The 25,248-nt window shown below is 49.5% G+C and overlaps 1 protein-coding gene across 5 annotated transcripts in view; it reads right to left on the reverse strand.

Annotated features, from left to right (window-relative positions):
- Positions 1–25,248, reverse strand: part of LOC139048832 (uncharacterized) — a 396,301-nt gene that overhangs the window by 41,400 nt on the left and 329,653 nt on the right. For all 5 annotated transcript variants that reach the window (XM_070523680.1, XM_070523684.1, XM_070523682.1 and 2 more), the window contains 6 exons: positions 12,622–12,688; positions 10,189–10,272; positions 6,617–6,807; positions 5,374–5,457; positions 2,961–3,009; positions 1,094–1,315 (listed from right to left, as the gene is read on the reverse strand). In XM_070523680.1, coding sequence (XP_070379781.1) covers positions 1,094–1,315; positions 2,961–3,009; positions 5,374–5,457; positions 6,617–6,807; positions 10,189–10,272; positions 12,622–12,688 — 697 coding nt within the window. The remainder of the gene's footprint in view (positions 1–1,093; positions 1,316–2,960; positions 3,010–5,373; positions 5,458–6,616; positions 6,808–10,188; positions 10,273–12,621; positions 12,689–25,248) is intronic.

Here is a 25,248-nt window from a genome sequence, read left to right on the forward strand (position 1 = left end):
TTTTCACGCCGAGCGAAGCATCGCATTGCTGGGAGCACAGGAAAAGTGGTGCGCCAAACTGTTGACATCGTTCCGATAGCGGCCTATACAGCCAGGTACGCAGCACGTCGGCATCGTCAGCTGATATTCTTAAGAAACTCGGCAAAGGCTACAGTTCCAAAGATGGCATGCTTACTGAAATTCACCGTCAACAACAAACTACAGAATACACCAACGCTGCACCGCGTGCTTAGCACGGCCCGCCCGCGTAGCCGGCTAGTGAGGAAGTGAAGCCGGGCGCGACTGCAGCGCCACGAAGGCGCGGGCGGGTGGCGGTTCCGCGCAACGGCGCCGAGTTTTAAAACTGAAGCTAGTCTAGTAACGTTGTCCCGACCCACGCAAGAGGCCGCGTTTCTACCAGAAAGCCCTCCTTCATGCATAGCGTACGTGGCCAGCGTTTCCCAGTAAACGTAACGGTTACATACGCTGCAGTTGCCGGGAAGCGTGAGAAGCAATCAGGGATCTTTGAATGCTATCGCGTTCTACTCTTAAAGGTGAAGCTTAAGCGTTCTCCAAATTTTATCTCTAGGGATGCGTTTTCTTTTCAACTGTGTATTTGAGTGCATAATGTTTCGTTATGACATCTATCTTAAGCCTCGTTCCAATTCTAACGAAGACGTCAAAGTAGACAGCTTGGCGAAGACAGCATCAAAGTCAGAAACGATGCAGGCTACCTTCTTGTCCAAACAAGATGGCGGCTGGGCAGGACGCTTGGAAAGCCGACAGGAAGGTTGTCTGCGCACAAGAAAACGTGGACACGTGGTCCTACGTCCTTAATGTCAGCTACCTCGTGTTTTTTAATAGGTTTTCTGACGCAAACTACTTAAAATACGGAAATTACGCGTGCTTTTCCTCAACTTTCTCTTGTGGCATCTAGGTGGTGTCACGTCGCACAAGCGCCTTGGATACGTCTTCCAGACGGCTAGAAACGTGTTCCATTACACGGTGTCGAAGCTGTCTCCTTAGCTGTCTACGTAGACTGTCTCCGATGCTGGCCAGGATTGAAACACACTCTCTGAAACGCGCTGAAGTCGCAGAAGCTCCTCACGCTCACCGATCGTGTAGAGGAGGCAGACGACGCCCATGACTACCACGATGGCGATCGTGCCGAGCGAGTAACTCGACTGGACATCTTTCAGCGGAGCGGGAAATTCGATCTTCTCGTAGGTCCTCAGTTGCTGCAGGAGGGCGCTGGTGCGGGACACGAAAATCTCGGCGGTCGAGTTGAACAGTTCTCTGCCGACGTCGAGGAAATCGCCGATGGCTTTCGTGAGCTCTGCGTGACACGCGACACCGCGACACAGGAGAGAGCTTAATTTGCGTTGACGTCGTGCGTTTTGATAGCTTTATTGGACGAGTCTTGTTAGAGCCACACGCAGGCAATTTTAGGCGCCTTACGCACGTAGCACTACAAACGCGTTTACGCTGTTCATTTAGCGGAAATAGATCGTCTAGTTCAAAAGCAAATGAAGTCCGAACTGCAATTTCTTGAACGTCGTGTCGTAATACTGGTACCGGTGCGTCATTGTGACGTTACGGATTCCAAAACTTCTTTCTTTGGTATTTAAGATTGAAGGTGACCAGAAAGGTTGGGAACTCAGCGCGAAGGCTGCCCACACACAAGATGACGCACTTACGATTTCATATGCACTTAGTGTAATCTTTTTGTTGTTGCCGTTGTTGTTTTTACGTAGGTTATCACATTAGAGACCTTTCTTAGGATAGCGCGCCTGTCGCCTTACGTACGTTTTCAGTACGTTGTCTTCAGCGCTGGATAGAATCGGAACACACCCATAGATTCGGCGTCAACATTCGGGAATGTTGGTATATGCGAAGGCAATGTTCCAATACATGAAGGCAAACGAATACATGAGGACAACGTTCGAATACATGAAGGCAACGTTCGAATACGTAAAGGCCTGTTTTTCGCAGAGCGATTGCAATACTTTGCAGCAGTAGTTAGCCGGTCAGAAATGTAACCAAAAGAAAAATAATAATAATAATAATAATAACCATTGCGCTCTTGTGAATATAATCTTCAGTCACAAGTTACGATGGTTTTTAAAATATGCACAAAAGTTCAACTGCAAGGTACCCGCAGACCGAAATGAAAAAAGCCAAGATAGTATAGGATGATATTCGTGCATCGTGTATTGCGTGGTGTAATCAAGGAGCAAATAAACTTTTAATTATTGTACAGTCAGATACGTGTCGCGTTTTGTTTTTCATAAGAAGGTTTGAATCATCTTTCCTCGACCCCGTGAACAAGTTTAATGACTTTCTTAATGACAAGGAAAGAAAAAAAGGCGTGTCAACCAAAGTCAACGCGGAAGAACAGAAGGTCGACGTATACGTGGTATTGTATTCGCACGTACTGAAATTGGGGCATTACGGATTGTGCAACGCTGCATAATTGCATGATAGTTTTTGCGTCATTTGTATTATCTTTTTCGTACCATTACCAGACCTTTTTTTTTTTTACTTTCCGGACCCTTTTTTTTTCTTTTACTAATGTCGAATTTTGTCATTCGCTTTTTTTTCGCTAGTATTTTTTTTCGGTTATGTGCAGTCCCGAGCAAGAGTTTGGGGGAAAAAGGTAACGCGATTTAATTTTTATTTATTTATTTTCGCAGACCGGGCGTTCTTGTAGAAATCAAGAGCGCATGCCTACGTGACCGTGCTTGATCACTAATGCAATGTATTAAACCAATACAACAGATTGGCGCCACCAATCTCGCCGCTCACGTTTACGCCCCCGCTGATCCGGCAAACCACCCGCGCTTGCCGGAATACCGGACGCACTAAAATTATCTAATAACAAATTGCGTACGCAAGTTGCGTACACCCTGACCGAGGGGATGAGTGGCCCGGCCACGCGGGCGACAGGACAAAACGATATAGTAAACTGTTGTCGTACTAACCCACAGCTTTTTCCTGGAGCATAACTTTCATGGCACTGCCTTGACCGACCTGAAAAGAAAAACGAGAAATAAAACAAAACGAATTTAGGAACGTGCAGAACGAAAGCCCATTTAGGGTGAATCTTTTTTTTTTCAAGCGCTTTGCCGACCGTGTCTGACCGAACGGCTAGACACAGGAGAATACACACATAATGAATCGTATTATACAGCCATCTGTACTATACCCCTACACTCCGGCTGGTTTACGACTCTACTCTCCGCATAATCACGCAATGAAACAAAAAATGATAGCCTAAATATTCTTACGGTAGCCAACAAATGCCTTCAAGCTCATTTCTTAATTAACTCCTTGACAGGCTTTCTTTCGCTTCCGCCCCAGAAATCGGAGTCTCCAGTTGGTCGGTATCCCGCCGAGCAAAACGCGTACCGGTCTCGGAGATGGTGAAAAATAAAGGGGCGGGGGGGGGGGGGGGGAGGAGGGTTCTAGTACACTCTAATTGTATAATCAAAACTGGGCCGATACCGCAGACAGAATAATCCGTGCGGGTCACGTGGGTCGCGCACAGTGAAGTTTATCCGCGTCTTGCCGTCCGCTTAGTACGGGCACAGTATTCTTTGTGTTGGAAATCGCGGTGCAGTTATATCAGTGTACGTTATACCGGTGCGGGTTACACCGGTGCGCATTATACCGGTGTGGGTTATACCGGTGCGTGTCATGCCGCGAAGCCCAATGACAAAACCTTCTGTCGTGGCATAAGAACGCGATCAGCTCTGTGAGCGTATAATCGGAAATGAAATAAAACTGCACGTATCGTGTCCATCTTCGCACACCATTTCATGGAAAACTCTCAATTAACCTTCGAAGAATAGCTTAACGTTGATTCCAACAAGGACGTTGAATCCGCCCCGTAATTTTCGTTTTCTTCTGCGGAACGTGCCCTTCGACGGAAAAATGGTGTCTGGGCACAACTAGCTTGCGGGAGTAATGAGTTGGCCGTCCCCTATTTAACTCCCTTTACACGGAGTTATTGTACGCTACGATGGGAGTACTTTGAGTCTTCCGATAGAGTTGCATTTACGCCGCGTGTTTCTGTAGGCAGAGTAAACACAATCCGTCCGGAAGGACGAGCGTCAACGAAATGTATTTAAGTATGCGGTAAGAGAATTTGTAAAAGCACATGCTGAAATGTAAATTCTATGGATGCGTTGCCGCGTTGAGATGACGTCACGGTGGCGAAGGCGAACTTCTTTCAATATCGACGTCTCTCGCGGAAAATATGCCTCAGAGTGCGGAGACAACCGCGAACATGCAGTGCTGTTTCGAGGGCGGTAAATTGGGCGAAAATCCCCGGAAATTTGAACTTTCCACGTAATTGAAGCACAGAGCTGAAAAATCGCAACTCTGCACCAAAAAAAAATATCGCAGTTCTGTAAACTGCACCACTTTGATGATAAAACCGAACAAATTTGGCGCACGAAATTACAGCTTAAAGGGACACTAAATCGAAACAATAAATCAGTTTAGACTGATAAAGCATTCTTTGAGAACCCTGCAGGCAGTCATTTCAAGATGATAGTTTGATTATTAGATGAGAAAATGAAGGTCGAAGTATCAGTATTTGAATTTCGCGCCGAAACCCCAACGCTGGTACGTCAGTGTGACGTCAGGGATTCCAAAGTATGTTTTAGCATTTGGGTCGCGTTGGCTGCATAAAGGTTCCCGAAACTTGTCATGTTTAATCTTTGGTTCATTTAGAACACAATGTAGTCAATCGGTACCGCTATATAAAGTAGGCCCTAGAAGATGCCATCAAAATCCATGACGCCACAGTGACCAGGTGCTGGAACTTCACGGAGGCGTCGCCACCTTCTTTCGTTCTTGCGCTTTTTCTGGCTTACGAAGCGTCTTATTGAGTAAGAGTGGCGTTTTCGGTGTCGTAGAAAGGTAATTTACTGACGCAGAAGAAATCATTCTTCCCTTTAGCGTCCCTTTAAGCAAAATTCTTACAATGTTTACGAGACTTTTGCAAAAACTCATACTCACAAATCAGCGGTATATTTCTCAAGCTGTGTATGATGCATCTATTTTGTCCACTTTACGTGTATTGCTTGGTGCAATTAGTTACATAATCGTGATACCATTCTTCGTTGCAGACTTGGAAACTTGACAGCGGAATTCAGTTAAATTTCGGAATTAGTTTTTTTTTCTAAAAAAAATGACGGCTTGAATAAAGATCCCTAGATTTTAGCTCTGATTTTTCTTTTTTTTTGTGCAACACCCAATAATGAAATATGTGGAGTGGTTGCTGAGAAAAACGATTTATCCGTTCTCATGTTTTCCCCTATGGGAGTTCCAGAGCTACGAGGTTCCTCTGAACTGTACGCGACGGGATTTCTAGTGCTTCTTTTTCACCTTGCCGGCGTATTGCTGTAAGTTGGCATTCTTAATCGTCTGCTTCAACGTTTTCAGTTGGTCCACGGAGGCAGATACCACGTTCTGAAAAATAAAATGAAAGGAAAACAACTCTTGTATGGGGTCGATCTCACAAACACTTACTTACCATAATCGCTAACCTGTGAATATTCAAACTCCTAAAATAGAAAGAACTCCCGTGTACACGTCACTGAGGGAGGGCAAATCGCACGCATTCTCTGTAAAGCTTGCCCCTAAGCACACACCTCCACAGTTAATTAAATACCGGAGTCTAACGTACACGCAACCACGACCTCATCACGAGGCATGTCGTAGTGGGGGTAGGGGGGGGGGGAGACACTCCGGATTAATCTTGAACACATTGGGTTGCTTAACGTGAACCCAGAATCGAGGTACACGAGTGTCTTCACATTTCGCTCCTATCGAAAATGCTGCAGCCGTGGCCGAGATCGCACCCGGGACCTAATTACGCTCGGTAGCATAACGTAATAGTGCCTATAGGCTACAGTGACGGGTACTCCTCTTGAGAGATACATGAGCACCTCAGTGACAGTGATGTATACCTTCAGAAATAACACATCAGCTTCATCGATATTAGTGCAGCAAATACCGATACACAAACACGTTTTCAAGGCACAGTTCTTTTTTTTTTGAAGAGACTGTTTTCGCAGGTTTACCCTGTTTGCAGGAACTCGCCTGCATAAACTTGCTCGACTCAATCTACACCCCTCTAGCGTCGTTTCACCATCAAGAAACTCCCATTGGAAGGTTCGGTACATCGAGGAGTGAACTGCTTCCGATTGCTTGATTCATTCATTCCCTTATTTATTTATTCATTTATTTATTGATACGATGACGCTAGTAGTAAAATCTCGGCACATTCTACTGGCCCCCAGTGTTTCCGGCTAATTATACTCCTTTCTGATTATGTCCTTAGTTTCCGACCACTGCCACGTGATCTCGGCGTGGAGAGGTATCATTTGATGGCACTTTCACATTCACGCACCTACAAGTAATCTAACCGACCGTTATCGTTGTTTTTTTTTTCTCGAAGTGTTTACAAGATAGCCAGATCTTACGATACGCCAAACCCACGTGAAGTCAGCCAAAAAGACCTTGTCTTCAAAAATCATAATAATAAAGAAAACTCCCGTTATACCACGAGCTCATCGCTTCAATCTGTGCTCACATCCCTTCATAGGCGTCGGAAAGGCTCACGTACGAGGGCGTCGTTGAAGTCGTCCACCTGCTTCTTGTGCTGGGCCGGCACGCAGCCCGGGCAGCGGGTCTCGGCCTGCGCCAGCTCAGTCGAGGCGTTGTGTATGTACGGCTGCCAGAGGTCGCTCATGTTCCCCTTCAGCTGCTCCACGGCGTCGACGAGCTTCGCTGCGAGAGGCTCCACAGCCTGCAGGTCTGCGCCCGTTTCGGGAGACAGCATGAGCCGCGTTTACATGCATGCGACAGTGTCGCATCGCATCGCATTTCTAGCGCATCACATTCATGTAAAAAGCAGTAATGCGCTAGGAAGGCGCATCGCATTAATGCGCCAGGCGAGGGTAGATTTACGGGCGCGAGTCGACTCTCGCGGAGCATGTAAACGCACGATCGTCGCATTAGGAATGATGGGAAGGAATTCGCCATCAACATGGCGGCGTTCCCTGCTGCCCGCTTCGAATTGAATTTGGCGTTGCTTTTGTAAAACGCACTTCGTTCGCAGCAAATGATTGTGTAAACGGCTTTCGCTTAGTCTCAGGTCGCTTCGACGACAGAGTATTATGGATACCCTTGTGGTGTTTTCGAGATCGCTTCTCATTTCGAACGAGTCGAAGCCTAACGAAAGAAACATTTCAGATGTCAGCGCTACCTATCGCTAGAGTCGGAAAATAGCCGCAACATCGGCATATGGCCTCTGAGATCCAAAGACCTCGCTGGCCAACTAAAGCTGCAAAAGACGTGCGCGGCTTTGCGTCCGCTACACTATAGCGTATAGCGTACGCTATAGGTTGCGTACGCTTAACTAAAACTGTCTATTTCTCGGCACTCAACCACCAACGTGCACTCGGCCTACTACCGGAAACCAGTTACACCGGAAGTCGGTTGCACTTCCCTTCTACGACACATGTGGCGCTACGTTCTCGCGCGAGTTAAGGCGCTACATGTAAACGGCGTCGCATCGCCTTTCCCAAATGCGCTTGGAAATGCGATGCGCCACTGTCGCATTCATGTAAACGGGGCTATGGACACCTTTAGTTCGCGCGTACGCCAGCACATGACGCTCGAGCGTGGTCAAATGTTCCCAGGCCGCCCCACCTCTCCACCCCGGCCGAGGATCGGCAGCTCGCCGCTAGCGCGGCGCTGGCATCGCAAAGCCCGCCCGATTGGCGCGCGCTGGCTTCGAGAGTATGCGGGGAGGGTCTCCACCCTCTCCCTCTCTTGCTCTTCTCCATAACAAACTAAAGCCCCTTAAACTTCATGAAGTAGTGTCACGCTTTGAAGAATGCCGCCTCCTCCTCGCGCGCTCTGGCCGAGGAGGACGCCGCGTCGCTATTGGCCTAATAGCATCACGTGGGCCCTCGCGCCGTGCATCAGCGCCACTTTTGCTCGAGAAGCGTCTACGGAGTGGCGAGGAGCGCATGTTCTCGCCGTTGCTACGCTCGAGCAGTGTAGACGGCGCCACGGTCGAGGAGGGAGCGTGAAATAGAGGAGAGACGAGGAGGAGTGAAGGCGGAGGAGAAGAGTGACGCTACTTAACGAAGTTTAAGGGGCTTTATAAGAAACAAAGCGAGGTAAAATATAGTGCGGCATCTGTCCTCAATGTTCAACTCTTCCAATTGCACTGCTGTGCAGCGCGCGGCATAGCAGGCGGCAGTGTTCCGCAAAGTGACACGCCATGACGCCATGTTTGCGACCATATTTAGTTAGACACCGCATATCTTTCCCTAGTTTTCGACTTCCTGGAGAGCCGTACCGTGCGTTTACCTTCCCATGGGCACCGCTGTGGCTTCCTCGATCAGCCATCCGCACAAGGAAATTTGCTGCATACGAACGCGGTCGCGAGCCGAAATTTTGCGCTTGTGTTGCCGACGAGTTCTCGTTCGCTGCGATGTCCTGAGCCGCGTGCTACAGAGTGGTATTACTGCCTCCTCGAGTGCAACGCTAATGAAGGTGCTCGTAGGCTGGAGCAGTTAGCACGTGTTACGGTACGCTTTTCATAATTGTTCGGTGCGCTTCTGTTCAGTATATACCTTCGATGTATCAGTGCTACGTTTTCGGCGCCGACGTTCGCCCGTCTGTGCTCACGAACAGGAGGATTCATGCGCTATAACGTCAAAAAATAAACGCCTTACGTTTGTGAGTTTCCCGAAGCGCCGTCGCACGTCCACCTAATGTGTTGAGGCCATGCGCGATGGTCTTGAAACTGCATGTTATCTCAATTTTATTTTCGTGAGCTGGCCCTGTGACGCACAGATAGAATCGTCATCCCAGGGTAGAGAAATAGTTGGTGCGCTGTGGCTACTTCCCCTCCTTTGCTGTGTCCGCGGCTGTTGTTGCTCTTGCTCCATAGAACTACCATTGACACGTGTACTTATCTTTATCGGGCAACCACGTTTGGCCGCCTAACAAATGTTATCGCGCAGCGCAGGACGCGCCTGCATGTAAAAGAAGTTTCTGGAAAGTTATCGATGCTTCTATCCGCTGTCTGTTGTCGCCGAATCTTATGTTATCTGATTTCATCACCTGACGCGAACGGTGTAGAACTTTGTGGAAGGCACGCGGGTCCGAACGATTAGTCTGGAACATTCGACGACTGCTCTATAAAAGCCGACGCGCTTGACCCGCTGATCAGATTTTTCGACGATCGCCGACTGTGTTCGCCGCTCTCGTTGTGCTATAAGTGTAGCCTGTGTTGTGGGCACAGGTTCGTCCAATAAAATCTAGTTTTGCCTTTCACAGTATTGCTACTGTGTTCTTAACGTCACCACCACGTGACACCCTCCTTTGCTGTGTCCCCGGCTGTTGTTGCTCACGCTCCATAGAACTACCGGCGATCAACAATGCTGATCATCGTTGGGGAGAAGGAGCGAGTCCATTGGCGTCGCTGCTGTCATTCTTGAGCAAATGTAGCATGTGGACAACGGGCGGTAAACATACAAGCTATGTCAGCTGATGTTCACTATAATAAAGGAATGATGTACATGAAGGGCGTATATTTGTTGAATTGTGGATCGTTTGAAGTTTCAGTGCCTAACTCCGCAGAGAACAGAGCCGTTAACCAGCGCACCTGCTTCGATGTAGCATAGGTGGGAATACACATAAGTGGATTCCTCAGAAGCGCGTTGTCTCCAGCACCGCTAGTGCCGGGCGTAGAATACGCAACTGCCCTCCTCCTTCTCCTCTTCCACCAGCGAAGCCCTCTCCAGCAGCCGCCACAGGGAGAGAGGGTGGCAAGAGAAGCAGAGTAGGGACGTCTAGTGTTCCTGTATATGCTCCGTCAGAGAGCATATACGGGAGCATATACAGGAACACTAGGGACGTCCTTACCCAGCGCCTCCACCCTCGGACATCCCAAAGCTCTGGAATGACAGCACGCGCTACGTCAAAGAGCTACGGTAGTTTTACGCTCGACAACGAAGCCGCACCGCAACTCGTTCGCGCAAGAGGATGCGAACTTGGGCGCGTTTGTGTAGGGTTTCAAAGTCTGGCCGTTAGTGACAACGACGAACACGGCCAAAACAGCAAAGCAAAGCTATTCCTTAAAGAAATAGAAAAGAAGTGGTAGAGAGTCTTTCGTACATTGCGCAGTGGTGTTGACGAACTTGAGCAGCGGGGAGCTGGTTAGCCCTTGATCCATGGCCACGCCCACATCGATGGCGCACGCTGTGTCAGATATCATACCAAAGCGATAAGAATGTGTGGGAAGAAAGGCCTCGTTTGATTTGTAATAAAATTGATTGATTGATTGATTGATTGATTGATTGATTGATTGATTGATTGATTGATTGATTGATTGATTGATTGATTGATTGATTGATTGATTGATTGATTGATTGCAACCAGTTAACAACTTGTTAACTAAGTTAACAAGCACGGTGTCACGCGCGCCCAGGTAAACATGAACACATTTCGCTTGATGAGCGCGGAAACGCTGTTAAAACGCCGGAGTGAGGAATCGCGGCAGCAGGCAGCGATCGAATTGACCTTCGTACATCTCTCGCTTCAACGCGAACGAAACGTCGAAAGCACAGCGCATGCGAACCTATATACCGGCACTACGCTCACTCTGCAAACACCGCACATCGCTTTGAAGATGAGGCCCACGCGGGCACGCACTTTGGCCACGTCGCAGATTGCTGTTAGGACAGGGCACACGCACAGTCGCGCCGTCAGCAGCAGCCTCGGAGAAGAACGTCCCTGTCCCTCGCCTCGCCCCCCGTGCCTCGCGAGTGACAGGAGAGGGCGTGCCCTTGCGGCCCACCTTCCTCGCTCGTACACGTAATATTTGAGATTTTTAGCCTCTCCGCTATTCCGGCAAACGCTATCGATTGCCGCTATCCGGCAATCCGCCCAAACCGCCCCGGTTTGGGCGGATTGCCGGATTGGTGGGGGCGTAAGCGTGAGCGGCCGGAGCGGTGCAGCCGCCTGGTGACGTAGAATTCAACCAGACGAACACAGAGCTTAAACTGCAGTAACCCACAATGTTCTGCTTCGCTTGCGGTGCAAATTTTCGGCAGCGCCGTAATTGTGAACAGGATTACGCCGCTGTCGAAAATTTTCACAAACGGCTAAGCATAATGTAGTAATTAGCTATGTGTTTGTGTGGTTGAGCTCTGCGCCACCACCTGGCGCCACCAATCAGGCCACTCACGTTTACGCCCCCGCTCATCCGGCAAACCGCCTGCGCTTGCCGGAATACCGGACGCACTAAAGTTCTCTATTGAGCAGATTGAGCCGCGTCCGCAGGCTCATCCTTCCACGCTTTCACTCGCACATGCAGCATACGGCGCGCGGTGACGATATTATCGCCCTGGGACTTTGTACGGAACCTCATGGCGACGGCGGCGGCAGGCATGCGCCTGGAGTACACACATAATTGCTATCACAATAAAGCTTCCTGACAGGTCGCGCACAATACGTTTGCACCACTAACGCATCTTCACCCCGAAACTCCATTGCTTGCGGCATGCTTATGCTACCGTAGGTCCATTATTGTTCTTAATTTACAATAACGAATTTCCGCATCACATTTCGTCTAAAATTCGTCTGTTTGCACACGACTGCGTCATTTGTCGCCCTCTTGCTAACGATAGTGATGCTGACATTCTTCATTGTGATCTTGACCGCATGACTGAATTGTGTAAACAAGCGGCTCACGTAGTCGAATGTAGATAAAACAGACTTTGTTTCTTTTCACTGCACGCAAACCTATGTAACGCGACGTTATTGATGCGAAACCATCAAACGTCCAACTGAGCGAAAAACAGCTGGCGTCGTCTGTAGCCGCGAAACGGCGCCTTTATTCACATTGGCTGCGACGTCACATCACAAGCGCGCCTCGATGGGCAGGGGGCGAATCGGAACCCCTGCAGATGTATGCTGTGAAAGTCCACCTAGTGGACATGTCCATTTCGTCTGCTGTTGAAGTTCTGATTGGCTGGGCTGGGTTGCGCGTTCGCAACAACCAGGCACCACAGTCACTCAGCAGTTCAGTAGCAGACGAATGGACATGTCAACAACCAGGCACCACAGTCACTCAGCAGTTCAGTAGCATACGAAATGGACATGTCCACTAGGTGGACATGTCCATTCGTCTGCTACAGAATACCTCCCCTGCTGTCTAGCTGGGTGGACATGTCCATTTCGTCTGCTACAGAATACCTCCCCTGCTGTCTAGCTGTACCTCCCCTGCTGTCTTGGTAGCGCAACAGGTGCTGCGTGAGGGGAGAGGGCATTGCTGCGACGCCACGTCACCAACGCGCCTTGACGGAGCAGATACGGCGACGCGACGGAAAGCGTCCTCAATGTGCAGTGAAGTGCGACTCGGAACGCGAGCGCCTGTTGGCTCGGAAAACGCGAAGCGGAGAGGCCGTCGGGAGGCGGCGACGGGCCCGAGGAAGGTAGCGAAAATTTGCGCAGACAAGACGTTGTGGGATAAGATAAGCCTCAGCATGGCGTAATTTTTTTTATGAATCTAAGAGCCACAGCAGTGCAAAATAATAAACCGCTCACCTTTGAGCCGCGCGGAGATTGCCGTCTGGAACTCGTCAGAGTTGGTATTCACGAGCACGTCAGTGTCCTATCGGCGGAAAAGGAAAACGAGTAATTATCTATCTTCAGAAATTAAAACGAGCGTTTTATATTCGCTGATGAACGGCATGGAATAGCGTTAAGTTGGCTTTAATTAACGTACTGTAGTGGCACCATGGCCGGGATGTTACGACCTAAAAAGAGTACAGGCATAGTTTTGAAGCATTAAAAACTAATTTTCTGTCACTCGTTTCTCGCACACAGTGAGATGACAGTTCGCAAAAGAAGCTGTTATTGGGAAGCGCGTGAAAACATCCTTTTTATTATGGCACTAAAGTTGGTCTCGAAATGTCGGGTCTGGCAACGTTGGCATTGCCGGGACGTCACCACACGACAAAATTTTGCTCACGTGTTTTAGCAATGCGATGACGTTGCAAATTAAAAAGAAAGAAATCAATAGCCGAGCGTACTGCTTGCGTTTCTTCTGGATGCACTAGCGCGTGGCAGCCGCGGCGATCGCAGAAACAGAGCGTATCGTGACGTCACGATGGAGCGGAACAGTGCATCACGACGTCATGAAGCACGCGCCTCTACTGCACGGGTGCTGAAGCCGAAGCTGTTTCGTTGAAACGAGTTCTACACAATGTCCCTGGATATGCTTGCTCAGCTAATTACCGTAAAAACCGGGATATAGGTCGCACTTTAATTTTTCAGAAAACCGTGGCAAGAAGTCGACCCCCGTATCACATACGAGTCATTTCTTTACCTGTTCATACCGGTCTCGCCCCTCCCCCTATTTTCTTTAGTATTGCAGTTTGCGAAGTCGAGCTATATTACGGCGTGGCCTACATTTCGTTTCACGGCACGTAGCGACATATTCGGGTGCACCCACGCCTCCACCCCTTTCGCAGCCAGTGTCGTCGGCCATGTGCTTCCTGTATAAGGCCCGATTCCCACCAGTCGTCAAACGCGTCACCTCCTCACCATCCACAGCACCAGTGCCCTTCATTAGACAGCGCTTTCTCGCCGGTTTCTCCTCAAAAACAGCACGACCGTCACGTTGGCTCATGCTGTTAAGGTCGCCGACGTTAACGCAGGCGACGCGTATGACGCGTGACGCAGGTGACGCGTGACGACGCGTTCGAATGGGTGCGTGAATCGAGACTAACTCGCATGCGCGTATAGCTCGGGTGAGTACAACCCCGGGTCGTCCGTTTTTACGTCACGGTACAGATAATGCGGAGCAAAATAAAAACAACAAAAGTTGTGCTGCTAAGCTTGACGACCGGTTCTGACGTCCCCAAAGGTGCATCAACTTTTCTGAAGTCGTACATCGGACCATACAACGAGGCAAGCCAAATCAACACACAATAAGACAAGTCGGCAAAGCACGCAGGGAGCTCCGATGAGACGAAACGTTAGTGCTTCGTTTGTGCCGTCATGTCACAGAAAAGAATATCGACATTCCACCTGCGCCTAAGCACCCATATCAACACACTAAAGCCAGCAAAGGTAACTGCGTTCTTTTTTATTTTCTACTTTGACTTTTATTCGCGAGGACACATTGAGCCTCTTCAATTTTCTTGTTCTCGCTACCCGCGGGCTGCCAGAGCCAGCCAGAGCGCACGCGTTTTTCTCTTGTTGCCCCCGACCACCGCACTGCGCACTTCGGTGCGCGTTCGTTTTTGTCTGGCCGAGTGGATTTTCGCCTGGCAGAGTTTTGGACGCTTTCTGGATATCAGACGTAAAACAGAAACAATGGTCGGTCGCCGCCATCAGTGGGGACTCGACAGATTGCAACGCGTTCGCTTGAGCGCAACCACTCCGGAAAGTCTTCTCTCGCCGGTTTAGGATAACTAGTAGTATACGTATGGTGCTCTGGTAGACCAAGCGTTTCACGTTTTTTTTTTCGATATTCCTTCGGTAGCCGCATTAGGTGCCCAAAGTAGGCATTCGACTGTGGCCAACATGCTTTCCTTTGCGTGTTTTTTTTTTGTGCTCCGGCCCCACAAAAGAAAGAAAGACATTGTTGTGGCGCAGCGAATTGCCGCATGGTGAAAGTTCGATTTCGTTACTTCTTCTTCTTTTGCGGGAAGTAATGAGCCATGGGACTGTTCGGTTGCCGGATACTCTTATTATATTATTGCAATAGCAATTATATGGACACAACAGGCGCATTCCTGCGGTCGCCGTCTCCCTCACGTTCCACACAAATTCAAAGGGTGTTAACATTGTGACCGTGCGCCGAATGGTGCATGCGCGAGTGAAAGCGTGGGGGGGGGGAGGGGTGGCATGGGTGAGCCGACGATGGTAGCTCAGCCTTGTGTGCGCAAGGGAGAAAAGCGGGGAGGAAGCGCGCCGCCTTCCGTCGCACGCGGGGAAGTGGAGGGATGTGGGCGGGCCTTAGGATTCTGTGATCTGTGAATATGTGATCGGACAACGTGTTTATTTGGCTTCTTTGACGCATTATGTACAGTGAATTTTTCTTAGATAGGTACATTTATTGGAGACTTGTACGTATATTTCAATACTTTGTTGCGAGGTTTTGTGTATCAGTGCATGGAACTTTGTTTCCAGTGACACTTCTTTGGCCGTTATCAAGCTGTATCTTCACATTTGCATATTCAATTGTATCTTCGCATTTCTAATGTACGAGGGCGAGTCAAATGAAAGCGAGCCAACCCACCCCTCGCAATAATGGTACGGTTCATTGTCTGCTAGACATGCGCGTAGCACCCAGGCATCTCTCATTTACAAAAGTGACACGCAGGTGTGAGGATAAATTTCTGTAATGCTCTCATACCCTGGGTATAACGTGGTTGTGTGACATAACGGACGCTCCAATAGTTGAACAGCGTGGTGTCGTGAGGTTTTTGACATCTGAAGGTGTTGCCCAAAAAAAGAAATTAGTCGCCGTATTGCTCCCATGTATGTTGAACATCGCATTTCATTGGCCACTGTGAAGCCTTGGAGCAAACGGCTCAAAGAAGGACGTGTAAGTTACAAAGGCGATCCAACACCGCGTTTGACGTGAAATTCGGGGTGCACGTTTCTGGCTAGGGGCTGGATGTGGTATTGGCCGTGTATGTTCGGAGGAAGTTGATGTCGCTTGCTCTCGTTGAATGGTGGAGCGTGATGAAGTTGTCTCAAGATCTCACGCCCAGCTTCAGTGGTGGCGAGTCTGTGGTATTTCGATGATATATGTGCTTCGGTTAATTCTTGAAGGGTATCTAGTGTGGCCGTGGCCATCACCCTTTGTGTTGATGCTCTAATTGCAACATCAAAAGCGACTTTGTGTATCTTTCGGATCAAGTAATTCACAGTATCCTCTTCATGCCTAGAGTGAGTGATATGGTAGTGTGAAGGTGATTTTGCTTAAGACAAAGGCCTTGATTAGCTAAATCAGCTCCTTCTCTCGAAGCCCTCCGTGTCTGGTGGAGATCCTCCCCATCAGGCGGAGCGTATTATCTACCGTTGTTTTGTAGTGCTTGCAAGGTATGCTGATTTGGTCGGTTGCGTTGGAGGTGTGATCCTAGGACCCTTATCATGTCTACGTGGGGTATAGGGTGCCCTTCAATCGTGAGTTGGATATTCGGGGGTGAAGTCCTAAAGCGTCTCGTGGGGCGCAGAAGGAGAAGCTGTGATTTGGTGGGGGAGCACCTGAGATTCAACTCGTGACCTACTTGTTCGACCTGATCAATTGCTGCTTGTAAGGTGTTTTGGATGTGCCCGTCAGAACCTCCGGTCATCCACAGCGTAATACCGTCCGCGTACAGTGTGAATCGGAGGTCAGGAATCTTTTCGAGAGTGAAAGCTAAAGGTCGCATAGCCAAATTGGAGAGGAGGGGGGAAAGTACTGCCACTTGGGGCATGCCAGTGCTTCCTAAACGTATTTGGCCAGATTGTTCACTGCCCAATTGAAGCGTCGCAGTGCGCTTCGTGAGGAAGCTGCGCATATAGTGGTAGATTCACTGCCCGCAGTTTATACTGCTAAGTTCCCCTAGTATGGCCAAGCGGGACGCGTTATTCAAGGCGCCCTTGAGGTCGAGGCCGAGCAACGCTTGTGTGTCACGTGCGTCCTTTGGTTCAATAATGTCTTCTTTGAGGCTTAGCATGACATCCTGACAAGAAAGAGATTTGCGAAATCCAGTCATTTCCGAAGGGAACAAATGATTATGTTCGATGTATTTGGAGAGGCGTAGGTGGATTATGTGCTCCAAGATCTTTTCCTATGCATGAAATGAGAGAAATTGGACGGAAGTTATCAATGTGAATTGGCTTATTCGGCTTTGGAATGATCACCTTGGCTGCTTTCCATTGTTGGGTTATCTCCCCCTCTTCGAAACAGCGGTTGTAATACTCGGCAGGTTTGCGTATAGATTGCTCATCGAGGTTGCGAAGAGTTTTATTGGTCACAGAGTCTGGGCCTGGTGCCGTGGTCTTTTGCACTTGGTTGAGGGCATGTCGAACCTCCGCTTCTGTGATGGGACTGCAAGGCTCCTTATTGGGTTCACCAGCATAGTCGGGCGTGGGTATTTGCGTTGAAGGGGACATATGTTTGGAGGCCAGGTTGCTGAACATGGTTGGCAGGTCGGCTGCATGTTCATGCAGCAGTTTATTCATCTGGTGGTTACTGTGCATCCTAGACGTGGTGGTGTCGAGTTGGTGCCGGAGCAATTGCCAGGTCATTTTAGTGCTAAGATGACCATGCGCTCCTTCGCAAACCTGAGTCCATTGCTGTGCCGCCAATTTGACAGCGTATTGTTGGATCTCAGAGTCCAATTTGGCGATTCTGATTCGGAGTTTGTGATTGTACCGTGCTGTTAGCCATTTCCTAAGTAAAGCATTCTTCGCTTCCCACATGTGCAGGAGCTTCGAATCAATTTTGGCCAAGGGCGTGTCTAGCGGGAGAGTGGTGGTATGGGCCTCTACGTCCGCCTGCAAGGCGTTCGCCCATTGCTCAATGTCGGTAATGGTTTCTTCGTTAGTGTTGCAGCGAGATTTTCTCAATTTCGTCCAATTGGTAAGCCTTAGTGGTTTCGTGCCTAGCGGTCTGTGCTTAAAATCTTCACGGAGTTCGAGGCTGTAATGGTCGCTTCCTAAGTTGTTTTGGAGGTTTTTCCACGTCGCCTGAGTGATGCGGTGAGTTACGGTGAGGTCGGGGGATGTATCTCTACTGACGCTATTTCGCAGCCGGGTAGGAAGAGCAAAGTCATTGTAGACGGCGAAACCTTAGTTTTGTATGCGTTGCCACAGAGCTCTTCCCTTAGGAGTGGACGCGGAGCGGCCCCACATTTGATGGGGGGCATTGAAGTCGCCCGTTACGACTAGCGGCTGTTTATTGGCGTTAGCTTTGGCCTGAGCAAGCATGTGCCCAAAGTGGTGTTGTAGAGCGTTGGGAGGGCTATAAACATTCAACAAGCATAGGGTGGGTTGTTTGTGGCTTTGACGTAGAATTTTTATCAAATCGTGAGGAATTTCAGTACTGCTGAATGTGCCCCATTTAACAGAAAGATGTCGCCTTGCAAGTATGGCAATGTTGGGCTTGTCTATGTGAGGGTCTTGAAACGTGTTGTACCCAGGTACAGTGACTTTCCCGCGTGTTTCCTGCAAAGCAGTAATGTCAGGGAGCTCGTTAAGACACTGTAGAAATAGTGTTAGACATGCATGCTTGTTGCGGAACCCCCTGCAGTTCCATTACCAGATGACTAGACTACGGGCTGGTTTCATCATTATTGTCGTTGTTTTGAAGGATGGGAACTTGTGACGTCGCGGAGCGTCTTCTCTAGCTGTCGATTAGCTCTTGGAACCTGCAGAACTGTACAGGTGCCTCACAAATAAATGCATCAAGCTTGATCTGTAGCCGATTTTCAAGGGCAACAAGTTCGTTTTCCAGATGTCCATGCGGTCAGTGAGGACAAATATGGCGTTTTCGACGGTGTTCTTGGTGTCTGTTATTTCGGCATTCTTCCTTTTTGCGGCTGAGGGCTGCGTGTGTGATGAAGGCGGCGTTGGAGTGCGGCTTCCGTCGTAGCAGTGGATGCAAGAGTGTCCATTTGTTCTGTCGGGGCACGTGTGAGTGTAGGCGCAAGCGTTTGTGGCAGTGGTTTGGAAGTAGCAGCAGGAGTGTCAGAGAAGTATGGGGGAGGCCTTTGCCCTGCAGTGGGCGTAGCCAGGCTGATGATATACATGCATATATATATATATATATATATATATATATATATATATATATATATTATAAAGGAGGTTTATTAGGGTTCGCAGCGGCCGCCGGTTCTACGATGCACCGAGCACAGTCCCCCGAGCTCGAGCTTCTGCTGCGCGCTTGATGCTGCCGATGCTGCTGACCCAGCGCGCATGTTCGTTATCTTCCTTACAATGGCCCCGCGGAAATAAAGGAGCCATCCTGGCGACTTAGGTTTCTGGAAGGACGGTAGAATCGTGATACGGCTTGAGACGCTGAACGTGAATGACTTCGCGGTTACGACGCCGCATGTCGGACGGCGGCGTTAGCGGCTCAATCAGGTAATTCACGGGTGATGTTCTCTCGAGAACGCGGTATGGCCCGTCGTACTTCGGAAGGAGTTTTGAAGCGAGCCCAGGCGTGCGGTGTGGCACTAACAACCAGACGAGAGCGCCCGGGAGAAAAGTGGGAGTCGAGTTCTGGGCATCGTGAAGGGCCTTTTGACGGTTCTGGTCATCCGAGGTGAATCGGCGGGCCAGCTGGCGACATTCCTCGGCGTGTCTGGTGGCTTCCGAGATCGGCAGGCATTCGGATGGGTCTGGCCGGTAGGGCAGAATAGTGTCGATTGTGTGCGAAGGATGACGGCCGTAAAGAAGGTAAAAGGGTGAGAATCCGGTAGTGGCCTGAGTCGCGGTGTTGTAGGCATAGGTGACAAACGGAAGAACGAGGTCCCAATTAGAGTGATCAGGTGAAACATACATGGCGAGCATGTCACCAAGAGTTCGATTAAAGCGTTCCGTGGTACCGTTCGTCTGTGGGTGATAAGCAGTGCATTTACGATGAACAATAGCGCATTCAGCAAGCAGGTGTTCGACGACTTCAGATAAGAAGACGCGGCCTCTGTCGCTTAAAAGTTCACGTGGACCTCCATGACGAAGGAGAAAACGGTGAAGTATGAAATTGGCGACCTCTTGCGCTGTAGCATTTGGTAGAGCAGCGGTCTCCGCATAACGGGTTAAGTGGTCGACCGCAACGATTATCCACCTGTTGCCGGTAGGAGTCAACGGGAGTGGCCCGTAGAGATCTATGCCCACGCGATCAAAGGGTCGGGATGGGCATTGCAGAGGCTGGAGTTCACCGGCGGAGTTGTGTGGTGGCGCTTTACGGCGTTGGCGCTCACGACAAGAGCGGACGAACGTCTTAAGTTCATATTTTATGAACAGCATATGCATAGACAATGTGTCTACATTAAAATATTTGGGAGTCCATTTAACTTCTAACCTTACATGGAATGATCACATTGATGAAATAATTTCGAAAACAAATAAAACACTTGGATTCATTAGGCGAAATTTCTATTTAGCAAATCAGTCAACTAAATTATTAGCTTACACAGCTCTAGTTCGCTCAAAGATTGAATACGCTTCCATAATATGGAATCCAAATCAGACTTACCTAATAAACAAGCTGGAATCTTTACAAAATAAAGCAGCACGCTTCATCACTAAAACATACTCTAGAACATCCAGCATCACGGCTATCAAAGAGTCCCTCCAATTACCGTCTCTAGAAACACGACGACTGTTAGCACTACTTTCCCACTTCCACAGATTGTATCATACCCCGTCATCCTTTACAGCATCCCATATCAAACCCCCACAAAAGATTTTCGCCCGCCTCGACCATCCCTTCAAAGTGCGTCCCATGTTTGCGCGTACTAATCTCCTGCGACAATCACCGCTCTTTCTTGCTATTCATCACTGGAATAAGCTGCCAAAAGAAATTGCTTCTATACGTGATCATGACTCATTTGTAAGTAATTTGAAGCGCAGTTTTACGCATGTTGGGTAAAAGCAGAATTTTATGCCTTTGACGCATTGTAAGTGTATCTACATGCTTTGTACGGAGTGTTGTTGTTGTTGGTTTTTTTTTCAACAATGTATGCAATTCTCTCCTTTTTTTTCTTTTTATATTTTCTTGTTGTATTTGGTGATCTTTACCACGTTGTTCTATATTGCCTTCCCCCCCCTAATTGTGTTTGAAATATCCTGTTGTTAACCCCGTCACCCCCGCCCCCCCCCCCCCTATGTAATGCCTATAAGGGCCTTTAGGGTATCTGAATAAAAAAACGTTCGAACGAAATTGTACATTCCCCGCCAGTAATAGCGGTGTCGAAGTCTTTCGTAGGTTTTGAAGACTCCCGCGTGGCCACACTGAGGGTCGACGTGGAATGAGGAGCAGAGCTCTGATCGCAAGGTTCTCGGAATGACGAGTAACCAGGTGCGTCCCTCTGGGGCATAGTTGCGTCGATAGAGTAGCTGGTCTCGAATCGCAAAATGAGGAAGTTGGCGCCGAAGCGTACGTGACGCGGGAACTTTCGACGTATCCGAGAGAAGGTCGAGCAGAGATGCAGTCCAGGGATCATTACGCTGTGCAGCAGCGATAGTGTCAACGTCCAGAGAGGATAGTGTACACTCGCAGGCGGAGTCGTCACGGGCCTTCGGGGGCAGCGGCGATCGGGATAGCGCGTCAGCATCGGAGTGCTTTCGCCCGGAACGGTAAACTACGCGGATGTCATATTCTTGGATTCGCAATGCCCAGCGGGCAAGACGGCCGGATGGATCTTTGAGCGTCGACAGCCAACATAGTGCGTGGTGGTCGGTCACTACGTCAAATGATCGGCCGTATAAATATGGGCGAAACTTGCCAAGCGCCCACACAATGGCCAAACACTCCTTTTCTGTAACGCTGTAATTGGTTTCCGCCTTGGTTAACGTGCGACTCGCGTATGCGGCGACGTATTCTGTGTGGCCAGGCTGACGCTGTGCCAACACAGCGCCAAGGATCACACCGCTTGCATCGGTATGGATTTCGGTTGGTGCTTAAGGGTCAAAATGGCGAAGAATGGGTGGCGTCGTGAGAAGACGGCGCAAGGTTGCGAAGGCGTCGTCACACTCTGGAGACCATGATGAGAGATCTCGAGCGCCACCAAGAATCTGCGTGAGAGGCGATATAATTGACGCAAAGTTTCGAACGAATCGTCGGAAGTAAGAGCAGAGGCCGATAAAACTGCGTAGCTCTTTCATAGTGGTAGGTTTTGGGGACGCAGTAACAGCACGTAGCTTCTCGGGATCCGGGCGAATGCCTTCCTTTGACACGACATGGCCTAAAATTGTGAGCTGACGAACAGCAAATCTACACTTCTTCAGGTTAAGTTGCAACCCGGCGTTGGTCACGCAAGTGAGTACGTGCTGGAGACGGAGCAGATGCGTTGCGAAATCAGGGGCGAACACCACAATATCGTCAAGATAGCAAAGACAGATTTTCCATTTGAGGCCACGTAGAACATTATCCATCATCCTTTCGAACGTAGCAGGAGCGTTGCAAAGTCCGAAAGGCATGACGGTGAATTCAAACAAGCCGTCTGGTGTAACAAAGGCAGTTTTCGGGCGATGGGCCTCTGCCATCGGAACCTGCCAGTAGCCTGACCGCAAATCCAGCGAAGAAATGAACTCGGCTCCCTGTAAACAGTCCAAAGCATCATCGATGCGTGGTAATTGGTAGACGTCCTTCAGCGTGATCTTGTTCAAGCGTCGAAAATCAACGCAGAAGCGGATGGAGCCGGTTTTTTTGGGGGGAGGACGAGGACCACGGGAGAGGCCCATGGGCTTTGGGAAGGTTGAATGACGCCTCGACGGAGCATGTCATCGACCTGGTCTGCAATGACGCGACGTTCCGTAGCGGACACGCGATATGATCTTTGTCGCAGCGGTGAGTGAGAGCCAGTGTCGATGTAATGCTCGACCGTCGAAGTGCGGCCAAGAGACGGTTGCGCAACGTCGAAAGAACGGCGGAAGTGCTGAAGGAGGGCGAGAAGTTGAGATCGCTGCGAATGCGGCAGATCTTCGGCGATGAATGGGCTGAAGACACCAGTGCATGTTGAGTCGGGTACGGAGAGGGCACTCAGTTCATGGACGGTAGTAGCAGGCGCTTCGTCGAGGACGGAGACAATTCGTGTTGAATCGACCGACTCGACGTAACCAAGGCATTCGCGGCGGAGCAGTGATAGCGGCGAGGAAAGATGATTGTAAATGGGCATCGTGCTGACACCGGCGGCAAGGTCAAGAGCTGCAAAGGGCAAAGGAAGCGCTTTTCGGCTAACAAAGTGATGAGAGGGCATGAAGAAGACCGTCCCGTCGGATATGATACTACAGAAGACTGGTACGAATGCTGAAGAGCGCGGAGGAATACAGGTGTCTTCTTTCACGACAATTTTAGCGGCAGGATGAGCATCGACGGAGGCCAGGACTGGTGTAGTCACGACATCCTGCTGGTGAACAGCCGGCAGCGCTTCCACGACCTCTTCATGGATCACGTTACGGATTGAGACGGCAAAGTGCTGGCAGACTCCTGAGTGACGGACACCAGAGATAGCTGTCGTGCGACTTCTTCGCGAACGAAATCCTTGATTTGCGTTATCAGGGAGGCGTGTTCTGGGCCGGTGGTAAGGTTGCAGAGGGATGCCGCATTTGGCGTGGGATGTCGCCTTGTCAGGGCTCGCTGCTTAGGCAATTCGTCATAGCTCTGGCACAAGCTGATGACGTCGCCAACAGTGCACGGGTCCTTGGCCAGAAGCATTTGGAACGCGTCATCGCCGATTCCCTTCATGACGTGCTTGATCTTTTCCGTTTCCGTCATGGCAGCGTTCACGCGCCTGCACAAATCGAGAACGTCTTCTATGTAGCTGGTGAATGTCTCACCCGTGTCCTGTGCGCGTGTACGCAAACGCTGCTCGGCTCGGAGTTTCCTGACGGCGGGTCGGTCAAATACTTCTGTGATGGACGTCTTGAGCGCCGACCACGTTCGGATATCCCTTTCATGATTTCTGAACCAGAGACTGGCCACGCCCGCGAGGTAGAATGAGACGTAAGCCAGCTTGTCCGAGTCGTTCCATTTGTTGTGAACGCTCACCCGTTCGTAGGACGACAGCCACTCTTCAACGTCATTGTCGTCGGTTCCGCTGAAGATGGGAGGCTACCGCTGGCGAACGGTGCCAGCGCAAGGGACGGGTGGCGAGGGAAGAGTCTGCTGGTCGGCGCCCGGCATGGCGGAGGGTAGCGTCCGAGAACGGAGTTCCAGGATGGTAGAGTGGAACGTTACCCCGCACCTCCACCAATTATAAAGGAGGTTTATTAAGGTTCGCAGCGGCCGCCGGTTCTACGATGCACCGAGCACAGTCCCCCGAGCTCGAGCTTCTGCTGCGCGCTTGATGCTGCCGATGCTGCTGACCCAGCGAGCATGTTCGTTATCTTCCTTACAATATATATATATATATATATATATATATATATATATATATATATATATATATATATATTTATATATATATATATATATATATATATATATATATATATATATATATATATATATATGTATATATATATAGGCACGTGCAAGAAGTCACTTACCCTTGCGCCCCCCCTCCATCCCCCCACACACACTTCTCCTCGGTGTCGTGCATGTCCACGGAAATTTTCCGAATTTTGAAGTTCGCGGCTAGGCTGCACAATCTCCGGGATCGGCCCGCGAGAGAGGCTAGAACACACTCTCGACACACGGTGAAAAGTGGGGATAACTCGGTAGTTGCCTTTACAACCATGATAACATACGACAGCGTGCCCTGCTTTGACGTCACGTCGGTATGCATCAAGCGTCGCGATCAGCGCACACGGCCACACATGCTAAATTGCGAGAGCGCGTGCATCAGTCAGGCTTCGGTCTTGCTCTGTAGTCGACAAGGAAATTTATTCACCCGTAGGCACGCTTAGAACTGTGGCATGAACGTGAAGTGCAATATAAGGTACAGCACATGTAATACATCATACTTGATGCAAACAAAACAGATTAGCAAATGAAATAATAAATGGTGTCTGCTTGACACTGGCTTTGCCACACACAACAACAACAACAAAACATCATTACAACTTTTATGCAAAAGTATTATTGTCAGCCTCGAATTTACGAAACGCACCTGGGGCACATACAAATACAAAGCATCAACTCAGGCAGGCAGAATTGCGCATTATTCTGGCTAGAGAAAGACTTTGCCTTGGGAGACGGTACCTATCACTATCACCCGTAGTTTTCGCATTCTGGGGTACATTGCTCTATTTGACTGTCGAGATCGTTCTGCAATGCTGCGGAAACACCACAAAACGTAGCTAGCGCTGTAGTAGACGAGATTCGCAAACCAATCTCGGCGATGTGTTTGGAATATCCATCTCGACGATGGATATTCCAAACATTCTTGCAACTAGCTTCCAGAAGGTGCGTGCTACAACGCACTCCTCACTACATGCGCGTTGGTCTCCGTGCGCAATGCATGCATTTATCATTCGCTACCATGTGCCAGCGTTCAA

The sequence above is a fragment of the Dermacentor albipictus genome, chromosome 8 (genome assembly GCF_038994185.2).
Source record: "Dermacentor albipictus isolate Rhodes 1998 colony chromosome 8, USDA_Dalb.pri_finalv2, whole genome shotgun sequence".
Taxonomy (NCBI): Eukaryota; Metazoa; Arthropoda; class Arachnida; order Ixodida; family Ixodidae; genus Dermacentor; species Dermacentor albipictus.